The following is a 16,808-nucleotide window of genomic DNA, read 5'->3' as shown; positions in this document are numbered from 1 at the left end:
GCTGTTTTTTATTGACAGCAGATTGAGAGTAAAATGACGTAGTCAGAGAACTGCTCTTGAATAAGCAAATTAAAAAACAAATCCTTCAATGAAAAGCCAGCCTTTTCCTGTAGGAAAAAGAGGTGCTGATGAAATGGTATCAAGAAGTGCTGGCACTTACATTCTCCTGGGGCTTTTATTTATAGTGTTACTTAGGAGGAATACAAATACATTTTTCTGCATTTAAAGGGTGGCTAAGCAATATCCCAAGTCAGAGTTGTACAGTTGTGCCACTTGAACAACATTTAACACCTATTTTCTATGACTTTTTGCCCATGTCACATAAGTACTGTAAATAGTTCCCAGAAATGGAGACCTGTCATTGCATTTCTGCTGACTTGCCAGTTGGTATGTTCTAACCTAAATAACTTGAACAGGAGAGTTAGTTATGGCCATGTCTTTGTCAGTTCAGCTGCTCTAACACAGAAGCTGTGCTGCTAACAAGATTTCAGAAAGTTATGACCATAGTTGATGCAGTGTTGTCTCTCCTTCATGTGCATGGATGTAGTTCTTAAGGTGATGGGTGAGAAGCAGCTAAAAAAAGAAGCAGTAGGTTTTTCTTTCCCTTGTTCTCTCCCTAAGATTTTTTCCTTTGTGTCAAAATCCAAGTATTGTTTTGCAGCTTTAACCACAGTGACACCCTATGTCATATTTTGGTAGCATATTTGTTGAACTATCTGATCCATAACTGTAAACATTTTCTTTGTAGAAGAAAAAGTCTAAAGTTCCAAAGAAACTGCTATCAATATCTGAGTTTTCATACAACAGTGACAGTGTTAACAGAAATCAGGCTTTATCATCCTAAGACTGAATTGGTTTGGGTTTATTTGGGGTTTTTCACACCTCTTTTTCTAAAGATTTTGTAATCCCGTATAGAAGGCATGTAGTAAATGTGGATTTGCTTGTGTGTACATGTACCTGCACACAATTACAGAGTTTAAAATCACCAAATATCTCTCTTCTAAGAATGCAATAAAAAAACCCAAGATTTTTTTGTGCCTGTCTGACTGTGACAGATAAAATATGGTGAGTTAGCTACAGGTCAGACACCGCCCAGCTGCTCACACACTCTGCCTTACTCAGAAAGATGGGGCAGGAAAATAGGATGAGAAGGTTCATGGCTTGAGATAAGGTGGGGAGATCACTGACCAATTACTTTCATAGCAAAAGCAGACTCAACTTGGGGATAATTGATTTAATTTATATCCAATTAGAAGAGATTAGTGTAGTAAGAAACAAAAACAAACATTAAAGCCACACTATTACTCCTCCCTATCCCAAACTCCCCTTCACGCGTCTGCTCCAGAGTCCTCTACCTACCATCAGGCAGTACAAGTAGGGCTGGAGAGTGGTTGGTACTGAGACATTTCTCTCTTCTGCTCCTTCCTTTCACAATTCCATCCTGCTCAGTTGTAGGGTCTCCACAGGCTGCAGTTCCTTCAGGAGCATCACTTGCTCCAGCATGTATTCTCCATGGGCTGCAGAGTGGTTATCTGCTCCAGCATGGAGTGCCCAGTCCTCCAACCTTGGTGTTCCTTCTGCTGTTTCTCCCTTTTTGCTCCTTCCTCCTCTCTCTGCCCAACATTTTGGGCTCTTTCTTGCCCTGGTGTTCCCAAGGTGCCCAGCCAGGGTCAGGCCTCACCACCAGCCTGAGCACTAGCACCTGGTACATAAACTTGCAGTAGTAGTCAAATATTTACAGAACTGTTACGAGAGTTACAAAGTGGGACCTGTAAAGCCAGTAAAGACAGCAAAATCTAAGTTCAGATTAGGACACCTGGCTATCACTGTGTTATGTGCTTGTCTTAGTACTTTTGACACTTTCCACTCTCAGTGTTCACCTATCATAAATGTCTGTCCCCACCACAGAGTAAGTCACACAAAAACCAACATTGAACAAGTTTATCTGTATGATTTTATTTTCATTGGCAAAATTTAAAAAAAAAGAAATCCAGACTGTAATGCTAAAATTACTAGCTCTTATGGAATTTAATTACAATATTGTAAGAAGAGATTTACGCTCAGCATTTCACCCTGAGTTTACTAATTGATTCTACTGTCCAGCAGCACTGCAGCACTGGTCCATCTCAGTCTGCTGTGGAGTGAGAATATCAGCCATTAGAGAAGAGTAGGCATTTTTCCATCAAACGATGCAGCAGAGTAGTAGCACAAATAAGGAGGTTACAGACTTCCAGAGCCTGTCTTTGTGGTGTGTCCTTCCCTGCTGGGCTTGGGCAAACAGGTCGAGGGCAGAGAGAGCTGACAGTTCTCACAGAAACAGTCATTTGCCCATAAGCATTAAACCTTGCTCAATCCTAGCTGAAATGGTATTCATCCTGAAGCTTGAAACGAATTTTTATCTTTTATGTTCTAACTGCTTTTTTTGTGCCTATAATTTTTTTTTTTTTTTTTTGGAGAGTCACAGTATTCAGAGATACTCATGCTCTTAAAGATTATGAGTATTTTTGGTCATAAAGATCCTTTTTGTCTTATATTTTCTTACTTTAAATGTAGGCCCTTCTTTTTAATTAATTTTGAATATTTTCTTTGAATTTTCCATGAGAGGTTTCCTTCCCAAGTAGAGGGATAGAGGACAGTGATTGTCCTTTAGCTCATTTATTTTCTGCATCTCTTGTCTTTATCTTCCTGAAGTATAGACGAATTCACAGAATGCATGTGAAACACTTCAGACCTGGAAAGTGTTAGATGTGTTTTACCTCCTGCTGTGAATGCAAGGAAGCAGACATCTGGTACCTAAGTGATACATTGGAAAATGTAATGCATCCAGTAGAAAAAAAAACCCACACTAAGCATGTAAAGGAAAGATCTTTGGGGTAGCGGAGGTAGCTGGCCAAAGAAGTATTAATCTCAAGCAGATGTTCCTTATGCATTGATGCACGTACTGTCTCAAAAATCTGTTTGCATTACCTGGGACACACATGCACTTAATCAATATGACATACTCTTTGTGCCAGTTACTTCCATTAATATGAGATGGTTTTTTGTTGCGTGTGTTTATGCCTTGCAAACCTATTTGACTAGTTAAGCTAACAGAGGAGATAGAAGTAATGTCGTGTCATCTGAACATGTTTATAGTGTCCCTTAAATACCCAGTTGAATCATGGAATTAGCAGAACACAATGCCAGCAAAACAAACAGCAGAAAATAACTGGCTTCACAGTTGAGAAAGATGTTCTGATTTAAGGTCACCTCTGACAAAGGGCAGCCAGTACATGAGCAGCCCTGTCCCTGCTAGAAGAGAGCACATTATTTACACCACACCACTGTATAAAGAGTGGTACACAATCTATACCTTTTTATTTTGCAGGGATTTATATTTTACTCTAAAGCAATTGGCATTGGTACTTAGGTACAGTCAGAACAACTGTGTACACATAAGGTATTTAAAAGCTCTGCAAGGAAAGGAATATCAGTACCAGCACTACTTGGAAATTATTTTCGATCTGCATTTTTACCTTTGATGTGAGTGTCTCTTAATGCAGATACAGATGAAAGATCCAGGCCCTTTAGTTTCTTCAGCAGTAAGGCTTTGCCTTTAAATGAAAATTAAAAAAGTGGAAGGCAAGGAGAACCTTAAGAGGCACTTTGGCACCTACAACAGGGTCCATGAAAAAGGCTCATCAATCCTAAAAGTCATTCTGATGAGTCTCTAGCACAGGCACTACAACAGCAAATCCATCACCACTTAACTAAGTACCATGTTCAGACTTCAGGAATTGTTATAAATGTACTGATTTAAGTAACAAAAATCATTCTTCTTACTCAGCTTCTTGAGTTACATGTTTACGACATTGGTTACATGATTGAAGGCAGCTGAAGAACTTGCCTGACTTGGTGAAAACCACATTCCTTTTGTCTGCTTTGCCAAAAATTCTCTTTTAATAACTTTTAAAATCTAGCAATGCTGCCCTTTAGTGTCTTTGCCCATGATGAGATTGTAAGTTACTTTCACATGAAGAGATATCCAAGTGTGCTTCCTGGTGTGCACACAATTTTTCCTATGGTCATTAAAAAAGCAGGAAAGCAGAGAGCATCCAGATTGTTTTCAATGGTCTTTACATGTATTACCTGGAGGTGATATCTGTGATGTGCTAGTACCAGAGTATGGCCACAGATCAGAGCTCCTGTTGTGTGAGACAGGTTTTGGATGGTACCATCTCACTTGGAGATCAAGTCTCAGACAATGTAGAACATAGCATTCAAGAACTCCTTCCTCTAGTTCAGTGCCTTGAGCATTGTCCTTAAAATGTCATTCTGGTTTGATTCTTCTCAAAACCAATGGCTCTTTAAATATTTTCTGAGAAAAACAAAAACCTTGATGGGAGGGACTGAGAACATCTTAACTTAAAATAGCTTATAACGCAGTCACTGTACATTTTCTTGAGTGAGGAAAGCAGCACAGGAAGTGCCAGGACTGAACTCTGAGTGCCTAAAGGCATATTTGTGCAGGTCACTGACCTGTTCTTTCCTTTGAATGACACAGCTGAAGTGAACCACGTGGCCATTTTAACATGACCCATTGTAAAGGATAATTAACACTGCAACGTATGGTGAAATTAAAAATGTGATACTGACTTTAGTTTTTGCTGTTATTTATTTAGGATTCTAGATTTTGTCCAGCCAGTTGCATGGAATATAAATTGAGTAGACTTTTCACCTGGATACATTTTGTATGATTCAAAATGCCTGGCTTAGATTTACAGGTGCCACTGTGGAATTCAAAAGCTTGGTGTTACACTACTCATTTTAGAAGTACTTTGGTCCTTTTTGTCAACATTAGAAGCATTAATAAATATGTAAGTAAAAGCTTGTGCCTATATAGCAAAATCCCCCTTCTCCAAGCTTAGGTCAGTGTAATTGCTGTCATCAAGCTCTTTGGGTTTGAACTTTAGTATCTTCTTCAACTCTGAGTAAAAACGAGCATGTAAAAAAAATATAAATTTTGTTTCTCTTGATGGCATTTTTGAAGCATCAGTATTGGTAAAATATCGAGTTGTATTTGAATGTAAAATTAAAAGAACAACAATAGAGCTATAGAAAATGTGATTCACTGGCTTTCTGTAAATAAGAAGTTTTCAGTGAAGGTGTTCCAACCTCAGCTTGCATGTAAAGGAGAAGTGTGACAGCTCTTGCAACACTGTCTTTCATCTACGACAGAGCTGTCACAATTAATTCTCACACCAGTTTCCTGGTCCTACTCAGAAAGACAGCATTCATTTTATTAAATGCTGAAGTAGGTTTTTGTGTGTAGAAAGACAACACAGGATACATTGTAATGTCCTGAATATTCAAAATAAGTTATTACTCATTATCATGCTGTACTGTCATATCAGATTTAACATGTTCAGATGAAAAGGTAATACATTAGTCACCTCTCATACTACAAATACCTATTATTTCTAGTCAGTAAATGATAAATACTGAACCATATTCTGCCAGCTCTACTTAGAATAAACACTCTGATACTCTCTAATGCTACTGAGATCCAATGTCTTATCCTACTGCATGCTTTCAAGAACTGATCACTTTCTTTCCTAAATCTCATTCTCCATTTTATTCAGAAAATTTCAAAGGAGACATAATATTTACAACAAAATAAGGATGATGGAATCAGCAAAATAAATATATTCTGCTCTGAATATATATAAGCATAATTCTGCTCTTAAGAGTAGTTTTAATGATTACCCCACCACTCCAGTTCCAGTTACTCCACCCCACCACTTCCAGGGATTCCCCAAATTTTCAGCTGTACTGAAATGCTGCAGTTGTACTACATACAGACTGGATTTGGACTGCTCAAAAGTGAAATGAAGTTCAGCAAATCTGGTATTCACACAGAAAATTGTTATTCAACAGTGTATTCTTTCGTGTTTTCCAAGGAATATCTACTCAATGGCTTAAAGATTTTTAAGGTTTTTTAAGATTTTTAAGGGTTTTGCCGCAAGTTTTCCTTTCAGGACCCTCATTGGCTTAACAAACAAGGTGGGCATGGCAGACATACCAAATAAACAGGGGTCTTTTCCTTCCAGAACTCAGAGCTGTGGATTAAGCAGCCTGGTAAGAAATACATCACCCTGTTGTGCTTCTGTTTGACAAGTGGAAATAACTATCTACAACTTCATTTTTGAAGTTACCCTCTTAACATCACTCACATTGTTCTTCCAGTTAGAGCCAGCAGTGTCCATAATTCAGCAATAGCAATGGAAAGAGTTGAATCTGTTTATTGATTAATCACATTGATTGAATGGTATATTGTTTCCAGAAGTTTATGTTGTTTCCAGACCTTTTCTTAGTGATAAAGTTGCCTTTTTTGTTTGTTTGTTTTTCCTTAGTGGTAGCAGAAAAAGAGTTTTTTAAAGAAATATAGAAAATCAGGCCAATTAGTTCCTCCTTGCTAAAATGTATTAACAAGGTCAGGTGATACTGTTCAAAAATCTTGTAAGCAAAGAAAAATTGGAATTATTGCAAGGAATTTTCGTACAGAAGGTGCCTAAGTCTGTACCTGCTTTCCACGTACTTGGAAAACAAAGGTGGTTCTCAGCAATACATGCTGTTCTCAGCATGGACAATGCTAAGTAGTCTCAGCAATTCTATATTTTAATTTTTTTCAATGATTGCTTTCAAATACAAAGAAAGTTCAGATTTAACAATTGTAAGCATTGATGTTAAAGTAGAAAAGTTTGAAAAGTCACCCTCATTTGGTGACAGAATTCTTGTATTTAGATACTTGGATTAACCAGAGATTTTCTATGTGAAATTAATTTTATCCTCAGAATTAAGATAACACAAATTGTTCATATGAGCAGAGAAAACTAAATTTACATTGAGTAGCACTACTAAAACATGAAAGCAACTTTTTTTACAACATTGTTTTGCATTTGTTATTGAGCTGTGGTTTTTAAAGTTTCAAAATTCAAAGTAAGAGCTGCTAGAACTTGTTGAGCCCAGTGGAGTTCAGCAGCTGGGAAGTGCTCCTTCTTGACCCACTGAAGAACAATTTGATGGAATTTAAAATCCAGGGAGGGGATCCTCCTGTCCCACTCCCACTGAAGTCCCAGGTGCAACCTGTAGTGAGGTTGGGCATGTATTCCCAATAGGAAAACGGGCATATACCGTACACAGAGGAGCAGTCACAAAGATCCATGGACAGAACAGCTCTCTTACAGCACCCACATAACAACAAGCAACACTCATGTAAACAAGATCAACACTGATGGTCTAGTTCCTTCTTTCTGGAGGATCAGGACTGATGGCATATACACTTCCTGACTGTGCTCGTCTACAGGCACACTTCCACTTGTGGGTCTTGCATGTGGAATTTTAGTCAATACAATATCCATACCCAGCTCTGCCCCCTTTATAAAGTGACTAGCTCAAACCTTGGGTCTTTCCAAATGTTGATCTCCTACTTGCCAACGAGTTCTGTCTGAATGTTCTTAATGGTTACACACATGCCCCCACACACCCTGTGGGTTTCCCCAGGGGCTGGTCTGACACACTTCAGCTACTGACACCCAGCCCTCAGTTGCCTCACCCATATCTCTCTCCAGTGGCTGGCACCCATCCTGTGCCCCTTGCCATCTAGTCCAGCATGAAGTTTATTACCATTCACAGACATGAAGGCTCAGAATAAGGACTGCACTTACACAGAAGATAGAGATAAAATTTAGTAACAATATGCAACAGACTCATTTAGAAAAGTTTTCACCTTCATCTCTTTCCTTTCATCCCTTCTCGTATCCATCTACCTATGCTTGTACTTATCTGATCCACATTCATGTCTTCCTTTCCTCTCTTAAGTGTCCCATCCCCTAAATGTCATGTAGGTTTTCCACATACCCAGTATGCCCTTAAGATATACCATAGTGTTTTACACAATCCCAAGTTTCATTCTGCTCACTTGCAAAATTAACTGTCCTGTGCCAGCCTGCTACCCTTTTAGGCAGGAATCACCCTTACTCTGCAGGGCATCCTGGAAAGGAAGTGTTTTTCATTGAGGCTTCTTGGTAGGTTTTCCATCAGAAATCACGACTGTAGCAACCTCTTTCAGTGGTCTTAGAAGCAGCAAATTCAGTGGCTTCTGTTGATGAGGTTACTCATAAACTGTCATTGCCCTTTTGATCATCACCAGGTCTTTGTGTTTGATTTGATTAGCCTCTCATCAGTTAACATAAACCCTGTAAAATTCATAATAAAATATATCTGATTTAGACCAGATAATTTATTTCTATCATTAGCTTATTTTCTTGGAATTTCTAATCCTAAAGACTTTCCTTGAACAGTATATCTCCCTGTAATGTAATTCAGAAAGAACAGAGTGTACAGCTTTATAGATATAATTTCTTAGCTATTTCATATTCCTAGTACTTTCTCAGTGTACTTGCCTAGTTTTGTCCCTAATGCAACTTAAACTATTCCAGCTGCTTTTAAATTTCCAAGAAAATCATGTAACAATGTAGGTTAAGTTGTAATAAAGTTCCATGTGAGCTATGATAAAGGTAAAGAGTAATTAAGGCATGATTTCTTGACTGTTCTAATTTGCCATAAATCCATGCTCCCTGACTCAGTGGGTTTTAGGCAGACTAGACAGAGAACTAAATGATTCATTTTCACACAGATCCATTCCCTGCATCCATCGGAACACTCCCCTTCTGTAGCAGCAGCAGCAGCAATCAATGCTTTGTGCTTTTTACTATATTGAAGTGGGAGGGATGACAAAACTTCTCTAAAACTACGTGTGGATTCAAATTATCTTGAAATTTGCTGTGTACTTAGGCATGAAGAACAAGGTTGGGGAGCTCAAAAAGCCTTTTGAGCAGGATTTTTTTGTTCAAAAATGCAGGTTCCTTGAGTTTATGTATTTGGGTGGGGTTTTAATATGGGGGAGGAGTAATGTGTGTATAAAAGCTGCCTGTTTTTTCCCCTTTTCTTTGTCCATCCTTGAGACTCCAGTGATTGTTTTGACCTTCCTGAAACTGATCTCAGAACCTGTCCAATTCAGCAAAACTCCCTGTCATAAAAGGAAACAATATGTAAAAAAAGTTCTGCATATGCAGCAGAGTTGTCCAGATAATGCATAATTAGGAGTGAAATGCTTATGTACAGTACGATAAAGACCTTCATGCAAAATGCATCACATGTGTTGGGTAGTGGTGTAATTTAGCATAATGTGCCATAGCTATTGAACCTGAGCAAATAGATCAGTGCTGTAAGTTAAGTCCTGTGTTTGGTGGTTTTTTGTGCTTGAGTTCTCATTCCTGAGCTTGTATCTCTGCTGATGGCTGGGGCTGGGGTGAAAACAATATGCAGAGCAATCTCGGATAATATTAAGTAAATAGAGAAAACACATTGAAAAAACCAATTATTTTTGTGGGATTGTCATGTTCCTTAACTTTTCTTTGCCTTTTTTACAGAGGTTTCCATAAAACTGAATTTGACATTTGGAAAGGGCACAAGATGCTTCTAGGCAACCTTATCTCCTCATTGTTAAAGTTTTGGGAAAATTAATGTTTATTGGATGTGTCAAAAATTGTTGTTTATTTTGTGTGAGCCTCTTGTGCCTCTAGGCACTATGCATGTATGAATGGAGACTTCGCAATGTCTTCTTAGAAGCAGATAAAATGAGTCAAGAGTTTTTTATTGTTAATTTTTGCCACTACATAAAAAAAATTGTTCTATTCACTGAATACTCTTTGTGTCAAATTTTAAGTCCAGTTTTCTATGAAATGCTTATTTGCCTTCTAGATAGTTTTAGTGAAGGTTGATTTGCTTTGCTGAGTTATTTTCCATTTAAAACTAATTATTAAACAAGATTCCAAAAAAATGAAAGAAAACTCCGGAAACGCTCCTGTTTTGTGGGCTGCAGGGATATAGCTAGCCTTTATTCTGAGTAAAAGACTTTGCAGAGTCATTATTTACATTTTGAAGTTTCCAGAGGCTACTAAATGTGACTCTTTCAATTCAGTCAAGGCATGTCAGTTTATTTTCAAGGGTTTTGCTGATGTTAAAGGTGATAACACTGCTGTCAACTCTGTATTTTGCTATTATAATAATATATACTGAATGTTTAGTAAGGTACTTTCAAATTATAATTATTTAATGGAAGTGATGTTATCGCAGATATTTTAAATAAATTTCACTTTCTTTTCATGTTTAATCATGATCTGTAATTCTCATGAGACTATCATAGTTAAATAGTTCTGTACAATGTTTCAAGATTGATGCTGCCTTCAATTTTGAGGTGTCTTAGTTCTACCCTTGTTTATACTAATTAAATATACTAAAGATATTTTTTTTCTCTTTTCTAAACTCCTTGTGCTTAGCAATGTAGCAAGAAAGCATCAGCTTCGTTGTTGTGGATCCTGAAATCATCTGGAATAATTGCAAACCGTCCTTGGCCAAGGATCACTCTTACATTCACAACCACTGCTATAATATTAACCATGGCTGTATTCAACATGGTAAGGGAAAAAGGGTAATTTTTCCTGGTTTTCTTTGCTCATTTAAGATTTTTTGTTGTTGTGTTATTCAATATTTGTTTAGATGTTAAATTTATGGTCTGTGGCTATGCCAGGAACATATGTGATAACAATTGCCAGAGACAGAAATGTAAAGCAAAGCAAAAAAAAAATCATGCTGTGTAATGGAGACCTCTGCAAGCAGGATGCTCAACAAGAGCTCAGACCCTGGCTAAATTTGCTAAAGAAAAATATTATTTATAATGAATAGAAAACAATTAAATCCCAGGTTTGAATTGTGCATAGATGACTCCCTTAGTCATCTATGCATTGCTTAGGAAAACAGCCCTTCTGAATAAATGAAGTATCTCCTCACAGGATGCATGGAAGAGTTTGTATGAAACAAACTAAGCTCTATTCAGTTTTATGATGCTCCTCTGCTGACCCCAAAATGACCATAATGTATACATTATTGATTTCACGTGCTTGTCTTTTTCTAAAATAAGAAAGAAAATCAAAGTTACATCGAAACTTCAACAGTACTGAACTACAAATTCATTAGGGCTTATGTCTGCTTAAGTGATTTCAACCTGTGCTTTTCTCTCCTAACCAGGAAAATCCATGTAATTCTATTATTCTTTTGCAACTGTAGCAATTATAGAGTAAATTTGGCATTAGTGCTCTTAAAGCATGAATCTTAATGATCTCGTTCAGTCTGAAGGGTCTGTTCTCTAATGGATGAGCAGTATATGGGATTAAAAATCTTCCTTTGTTTTGTCTTGTTGGCTAAGGTGGATTCTGTTTGTAAATCTGTGAAAGTGTTCCAGTTCAATTCTGTATCTTCAAAATAGGAACTCTAACATTTATTTAGGCAATGTTTTCATTACAACATTAATGCATAGATATTATTCATGTTTCAAGTGAGTAAGATTCACATTTCAGTGCTTTTGAAATTGCAGCTCTAATGCTTCCCTGAGTTGTGGTACTTTTGTTACTTAGGATTCATAAAGGACTTAGAGATTGATGGTATCTACACTGTTTTATTTTGTTTTCTCACATTTCAGGGGACCCTTAGTCAATCATTTGTTACACTAAGTACTAAACTTGTCCAAATTATGTAATGTGGGCTTTTAAATGTGAACACTTGAAATTTCTGGTAGAGTGTTCTCCACATTTTTACTGTTAAATTTTCCTATTTTATTAATGTTAGTTTTCTCTTCTTTCTTTTTCCTTCTCTTTTTGAAGGAGAGGAGAGAAACTCGAAACCAATTCCATTTTCAAAATCTAAAATTCACCTAGCTGAATTTAGTGTGTAAGGCTGGGAGAAGAGAAACTCAAAGAAGCAGTGGCTGGAAATGAGAATATAAGCTGACTTTGCAGCCGTGAAAGCAGTTAGCAACAGAAACAATTATTCTGAAAAGCTGTTGATTCTCCATTAGCTGAAGATTCTGTGCCTTTTTGAATTATAACCTTGAGCCATGCAAAAGTTATGCAACAGCATAAACCCCAGAGATGTAGTACCTTGTAAAATGAAGATCAGGCTAGATTTTCCCTTATTTTCAACTCTGTAAATAGATCAGAAGAAAAGAAAGAACTTACTTGGGTTTAAAGTGAGACTTTGTGCATATGGTTATTTAGTAAGTTAAAAAATGTAAAAGGAGATATAGTCAGCAACTGTTTTTTGCTTAAAGTTCTGCTAGTGTGTACAGTCCATTTCAGATTTGGCCTTCAAGTAGTAAAAGACATTCTAGCAAAAAAAATGAGTTGTTCAGTACATAATTTTTAGATAGAGGTTTTAATTTTATGTGGACTGAATATTATAGTAAAACCTAATAGGCTGTATTTTAAAGTCTCAGTGCCTTATCAGCAATGTTACAATGTTACAAATAATCATGTTCCATGATATTCATGAGATGATAATTTTAAGTACAATTTCCACCTTGAAACTAAACCTGAATAGTTTGACTAGCAAAAATGACTTCAAATGTGACTGTGAAATTTGCATTAGCAAATTGTGGGAGAGACTCTGAAGCATCATTATTATATCTCCAAGCAACATATACTTAATAGCAGAGTCCATTAACTGCATTTATTTCCATGAACCCTTTCAGTTAAAAAAGGCAAAATGTAGCCATTAGGATTTAACGGAGATAAAAAGTGTCTAACCATGCCACACCTAATAAATCATCATTAAGACCAAAATGTCAAATAAAACTCAGTCTTCATGGTCAAGGGACAGTGGAAAAGAGTGGGGGGGCAATTTTGTTTGAAATTAGGTGTTTTAGCAAACATCTGAATTTCTTCTTCAAGTTAGAGATGTATGTAGTTCTGATTAATGGAGGGAAGTTAAAAATCAGCTAACATGACACAAGTATCAAATACTTCTGAGCTGAAGGGAGAGGGTACACATTAGATCTGGTGATCCATTCAGCATTAGGTCTGGTGCTGTATGGAGAGTAGGACAACTGTCAGTGGCTGAGGAAGGCTGTTTTTGTCAAGCTGACCTGCTTTAAACTGAACGTGAGAAAGTATCCTGCACACAGCAATCCAGAGGGACAGTAGAACTGCATGACTGCAAAGGATCAATAGTTGGAAGCTGAAGGAATGACTGCATACAATACATCAAAGGAATGTGCCTCACCATCCTCTGGGATCCATGTGATCTCAAGGAACATGGCATGATGAAAGAGTCCTGCAACAGCTCTTGGTTTCAGTGACTTCTGCAGCAAATGCATGAATGGTTCTTGGCACAGCAACAAGATCTCAGGGTTATACTGTCCCACTAACTCTTAACTACTCTACCAGCTTTAAGATTCAGGATCATAGAGTAATAGAGTAGTTTGGGTTCAAAAGAATCTTAAAAGGTCACACAGTTCAAATCCCCCTTGCCATGGGCAGGGACATCTTCAACTAAATCAGGTTGCTCAGAGCCCTGTCTAACCTGACTTTGAGTGTTTCCAGGAATGGGGCATCCAACACCTCTCTGGGAAGCCTGTTCTAGTGCCTCACCACCCCCATCATAAAAAATATGTTTCCTTACATCTTGTCCGAATCTACCCTTTTTTAGTTTAAAACCATTACCCCTTGTCCTGTCACAACAGACCCTGCTCCAAAGTTTTTCCCCATCTTTCTTGTAGGCCCTTCAGGTACTGGAAGGTGCTCTAAGGTCTCCCTGGAGAGTTGTTCAGGCTGAACAACCCCAGCTCTCTCAGCCTTTTCTTCATAGGAGAGATGCTGCAGCACTCTGATAATCTTTGTGGCCCTTCTGTAGATATTACTTGCTTTCCTGTCTTTTCATCCAGTGAATTTTAGCAACTGGACTGTTTCCTCTGAAAGAACATGTGTTTAGGAATGTGAATACTGAGAGGTTTGAGTGTTTTTGCTCCATTGGTTAATGTACGTCCGTGAGCACGAGCTGCCTTTAATGATGCAAGTATTAGCCTCCTCTAAGTCATGAATGATACCCTGTTTTAAATAATGACAAATAATTAATCAAACCTGCTTTCATTCTCTTAGTGGAAAGTTACTTTCTTTAATGTACCTTCCTTTGAGTGTAGCTGACTCTGTTAATACAGTTGCTGACCTTGTATTTTTAATTGTCAAGCTCTTTGGCACATACACTCTAATTATACATCCTGACAGTGCCTGGCACATTGAAGACCCTGTTTCGGAGGGTGCCTAATGCATGTCTTTCAAGAAGAATAAGCAGACACTCCCTAGAGGTTGACCTGGCCTGAGAGTTGGAAGCAGAGAGTGAAATGTACAGCTGAAGTCATGTTATTTAAGTGGTACTTGCAGTGCCCAGTCACAAATCTATTCCAGATTATAGACAGGATTTAAGAAACTTTAAAGAATCACTATCAGTCTAGGTCTGATTAGTGGAGATGCACTAGCAGGTGAGACACTGCTCTGAAATCATGTTTACAGCAGTTCTGGTTTCTTTCAAGGGTGTGGGAAGAGATGTGCTGTCACTGCCTTTGTAAGTGAGGATGTCTCCATATCTGTCAAACACAGAAATCATGGTGTGTGAGTCTGTAAAGGGCCAGCAGGCTCCTCATCTCTCTTGTTGGTGGGACAAGAGAGAACAAGACAGGGACTTGCCACTGCATATTGCCTTTGCAGGGGGCTGGGAATTGAATACATGGTGGCACAAAGACAGTCATGCATTTTCACTTGCCACCCAAACTTTAATAAAAAAGAAATTTTTGAGCAACTTTAATTTGGTACATTTGACTGTTATCAAGAGACACGCCACAACACACCAAATAACACAGATGCATGAGCACTTTGATGTTAAGAAGTCTTGTACAAACCCAGAGGCAAAATGCTCTAAAAATTCTGCTAAATGCATTTCAGTGCTCTCTGGATTTTCATCACCCACCCCTTTACAATTTACCAATATCTCAGCATCACTGTTATTTAGTAAAAAAATGCGCAATAGTCTTGGTAGGAACTTAGCATTCCAGGCTGTCCTTAAACTTCTGCTTATGAGCTTGTGAAGAGGGGGCATGATAGCAGAATTTGTCATTTTTCACGCTATTCTTGGGGCATTCTTGGGAGGATCTGGGAATAAAAGTCCTGACTCACCTGCCAGAGCAACTGGCATTTTTCAGTGGAAGCTGTGATAGGCATTCTACATCCAAGTGCTTTCATACCTTAGTGAGAAAGATGGCTTCCTTTTCATGAGATCTAAACTAGTGTATTATGTTGTTGTTTTCAAAGAACAAAATAGATGCACTAATTTGCTTTTCCCGTGTTTTGGGGGGAGGGTCTGTCACCACATGGCTCCCATTGAAAGCAGGTATTTTCATTGTGCGAGGCAGAAAACTCAGAACTGAGGATTGCAGGTTATGTGAACGCAAGAAAAGAAAAAGCTGTTAGAATATATGAAGTTAAAATAAGAATTTAATGGTAGCATGCTCAGACATTTCCTGGCAAACATTGGAATTCATAAAAAATACTGCTTTCATTTGAGTCATTTGAGTAGGTGTGACTGCTTAGTAGGACTGAACCTACTCTTACAAAAAATACTATGTTGAAGAACAATATGTATCTTTAAAGCGTGATAGCAGATGTAGATAACTGATGAGAGACAAGAAAGACAAGTGAAAACACATCATTCAGAAATAAGTGTTGTTTGGCTCATGGCAGGTGACAACACTTCCATATCCTTTTTTTTTCCTTTTTATTAATAGGTTAATTTATTAATATATGCAAAGATATAACATATTTCGTATAATGTTCTGTGTATACAGGTAACATTTATAGGTCAGAAGTGCCTTGTGCAAAGTTCAAAACCAAAATTAAAATGCTTTAATATAAATTAACATATATAAATATGCATACCATATGTGTTTCTAGATTATAATTGTGTTTGAGTTCTTCATGTTATATAATCTTTGCTCTGGGGACATGCATAAGGTGGGATTCTGAAACTAAATATTTCATGTTTACAGAAAAAGTATATGCAGTGTTAGTTGGATGTTGGGGCCCTTGGCAGATGCCCTTGTTAACAAAAGCTATTAAATAGCTGGAGGCAGGGAGGAGGAGTAAATCCTCAAAGCTGTCTGAAGGGCTTTTGCCCAAAATTATTCCTGTTAAAAGAGGCAGGCGAGCATCAGCTGGCTCAAAAAGTAACCAAACTTCTTCAGAAAATTCTTAAGTAAAGAAGGAAATAATGTGAAAAGAAGTATAAAAAACACAGAATCACAGAATGGGTCAGGTTGGAAGGGACCACAGTGGTCATCTGGTCCAGCCTCCCTGCTCAAGCAGGGCCATCCCACAGCACATGGCACAGGGTTGTGTCCAGATGGTTCTTGAGTATCTCCAGTCAGGGAGACTCCACAACTTCTCTGGGCAATGTGGAAGTGTGTAACAGGAGACAGAGAGCTATGAGTGAAAGCAGATGACTGTCAAAACACTATTTTGACACTGTCATAAGTCACCCCTCTGGCATCACACCTCTGCCTCAGCCAGCAGGAGCAGTCTCCCTGTCAGATACTGTGAGCTGCCTGCCATGCAGATGGGCAGGAAACAGCATGGGCTGGGACAAGCAGGGACCACTGCTGAGGTTTGTCTCTGCACATGGACTCGCAGGGCTCACTCTCCAGCATGTGCATTGACAGCTTGCAGGGAGCTGCACAGGGGCACATAAAACTAGAGCACCTGCATCTCCTTTCAGGAGAGTGTGCCAGAACCCTGCATTCCCAGAAGAGGGAGTGTGTGCATTTCACCCACACATCCTGTGGGAAGAGGCAGATGTGGGTGTAACTCTCTGCATGTGCACGTCAT

General features: G+C 38.2%; 1 protein-coding gene across 1 annotated transcript in view; it reads left to right on the top strand.

The window, feature by feature from the left end:
• ADCY2 (adenylate cyclase 2) overlaps nucleotides 1-16,808 on the top strand; it is a 213,628-nt gene that overhangs the window by 165,748 nt on the left and 31,072 nt on the right. The window contains exon 16 of the mRNA XM_069004074.1: nucleotides 10,383-10,520. Coding sequence (XP_068860175.1) covers nucleotides 10,383-10,520 — 138 coding nt within the window. The remainder of the gene's footprint in view (nucleotides 1-10,382; nucleotides 10,521-16,808) is intronic.

Source organism: Aphelocoma coerulescens, chromosome 2 (genome assembly GCF_041296385.1).
Source record: "Aphelocoma coerulescens isolate FSJ_1873_10779 chromosome 2, UR_Acoe_1.0, whole genome shotgun sequence".
In the NCBI taxonomy this organism is placed as follows: domain Eukaryota; kingdom Metazoa; phylum Chordata; class Aves; order Passeriformes; family Corvidae; genus Aphelocoma; species Aphelocoma coerulescens.
This window is presented reverse-complemented; position numbering and strand designations above follow the sequence as displayed.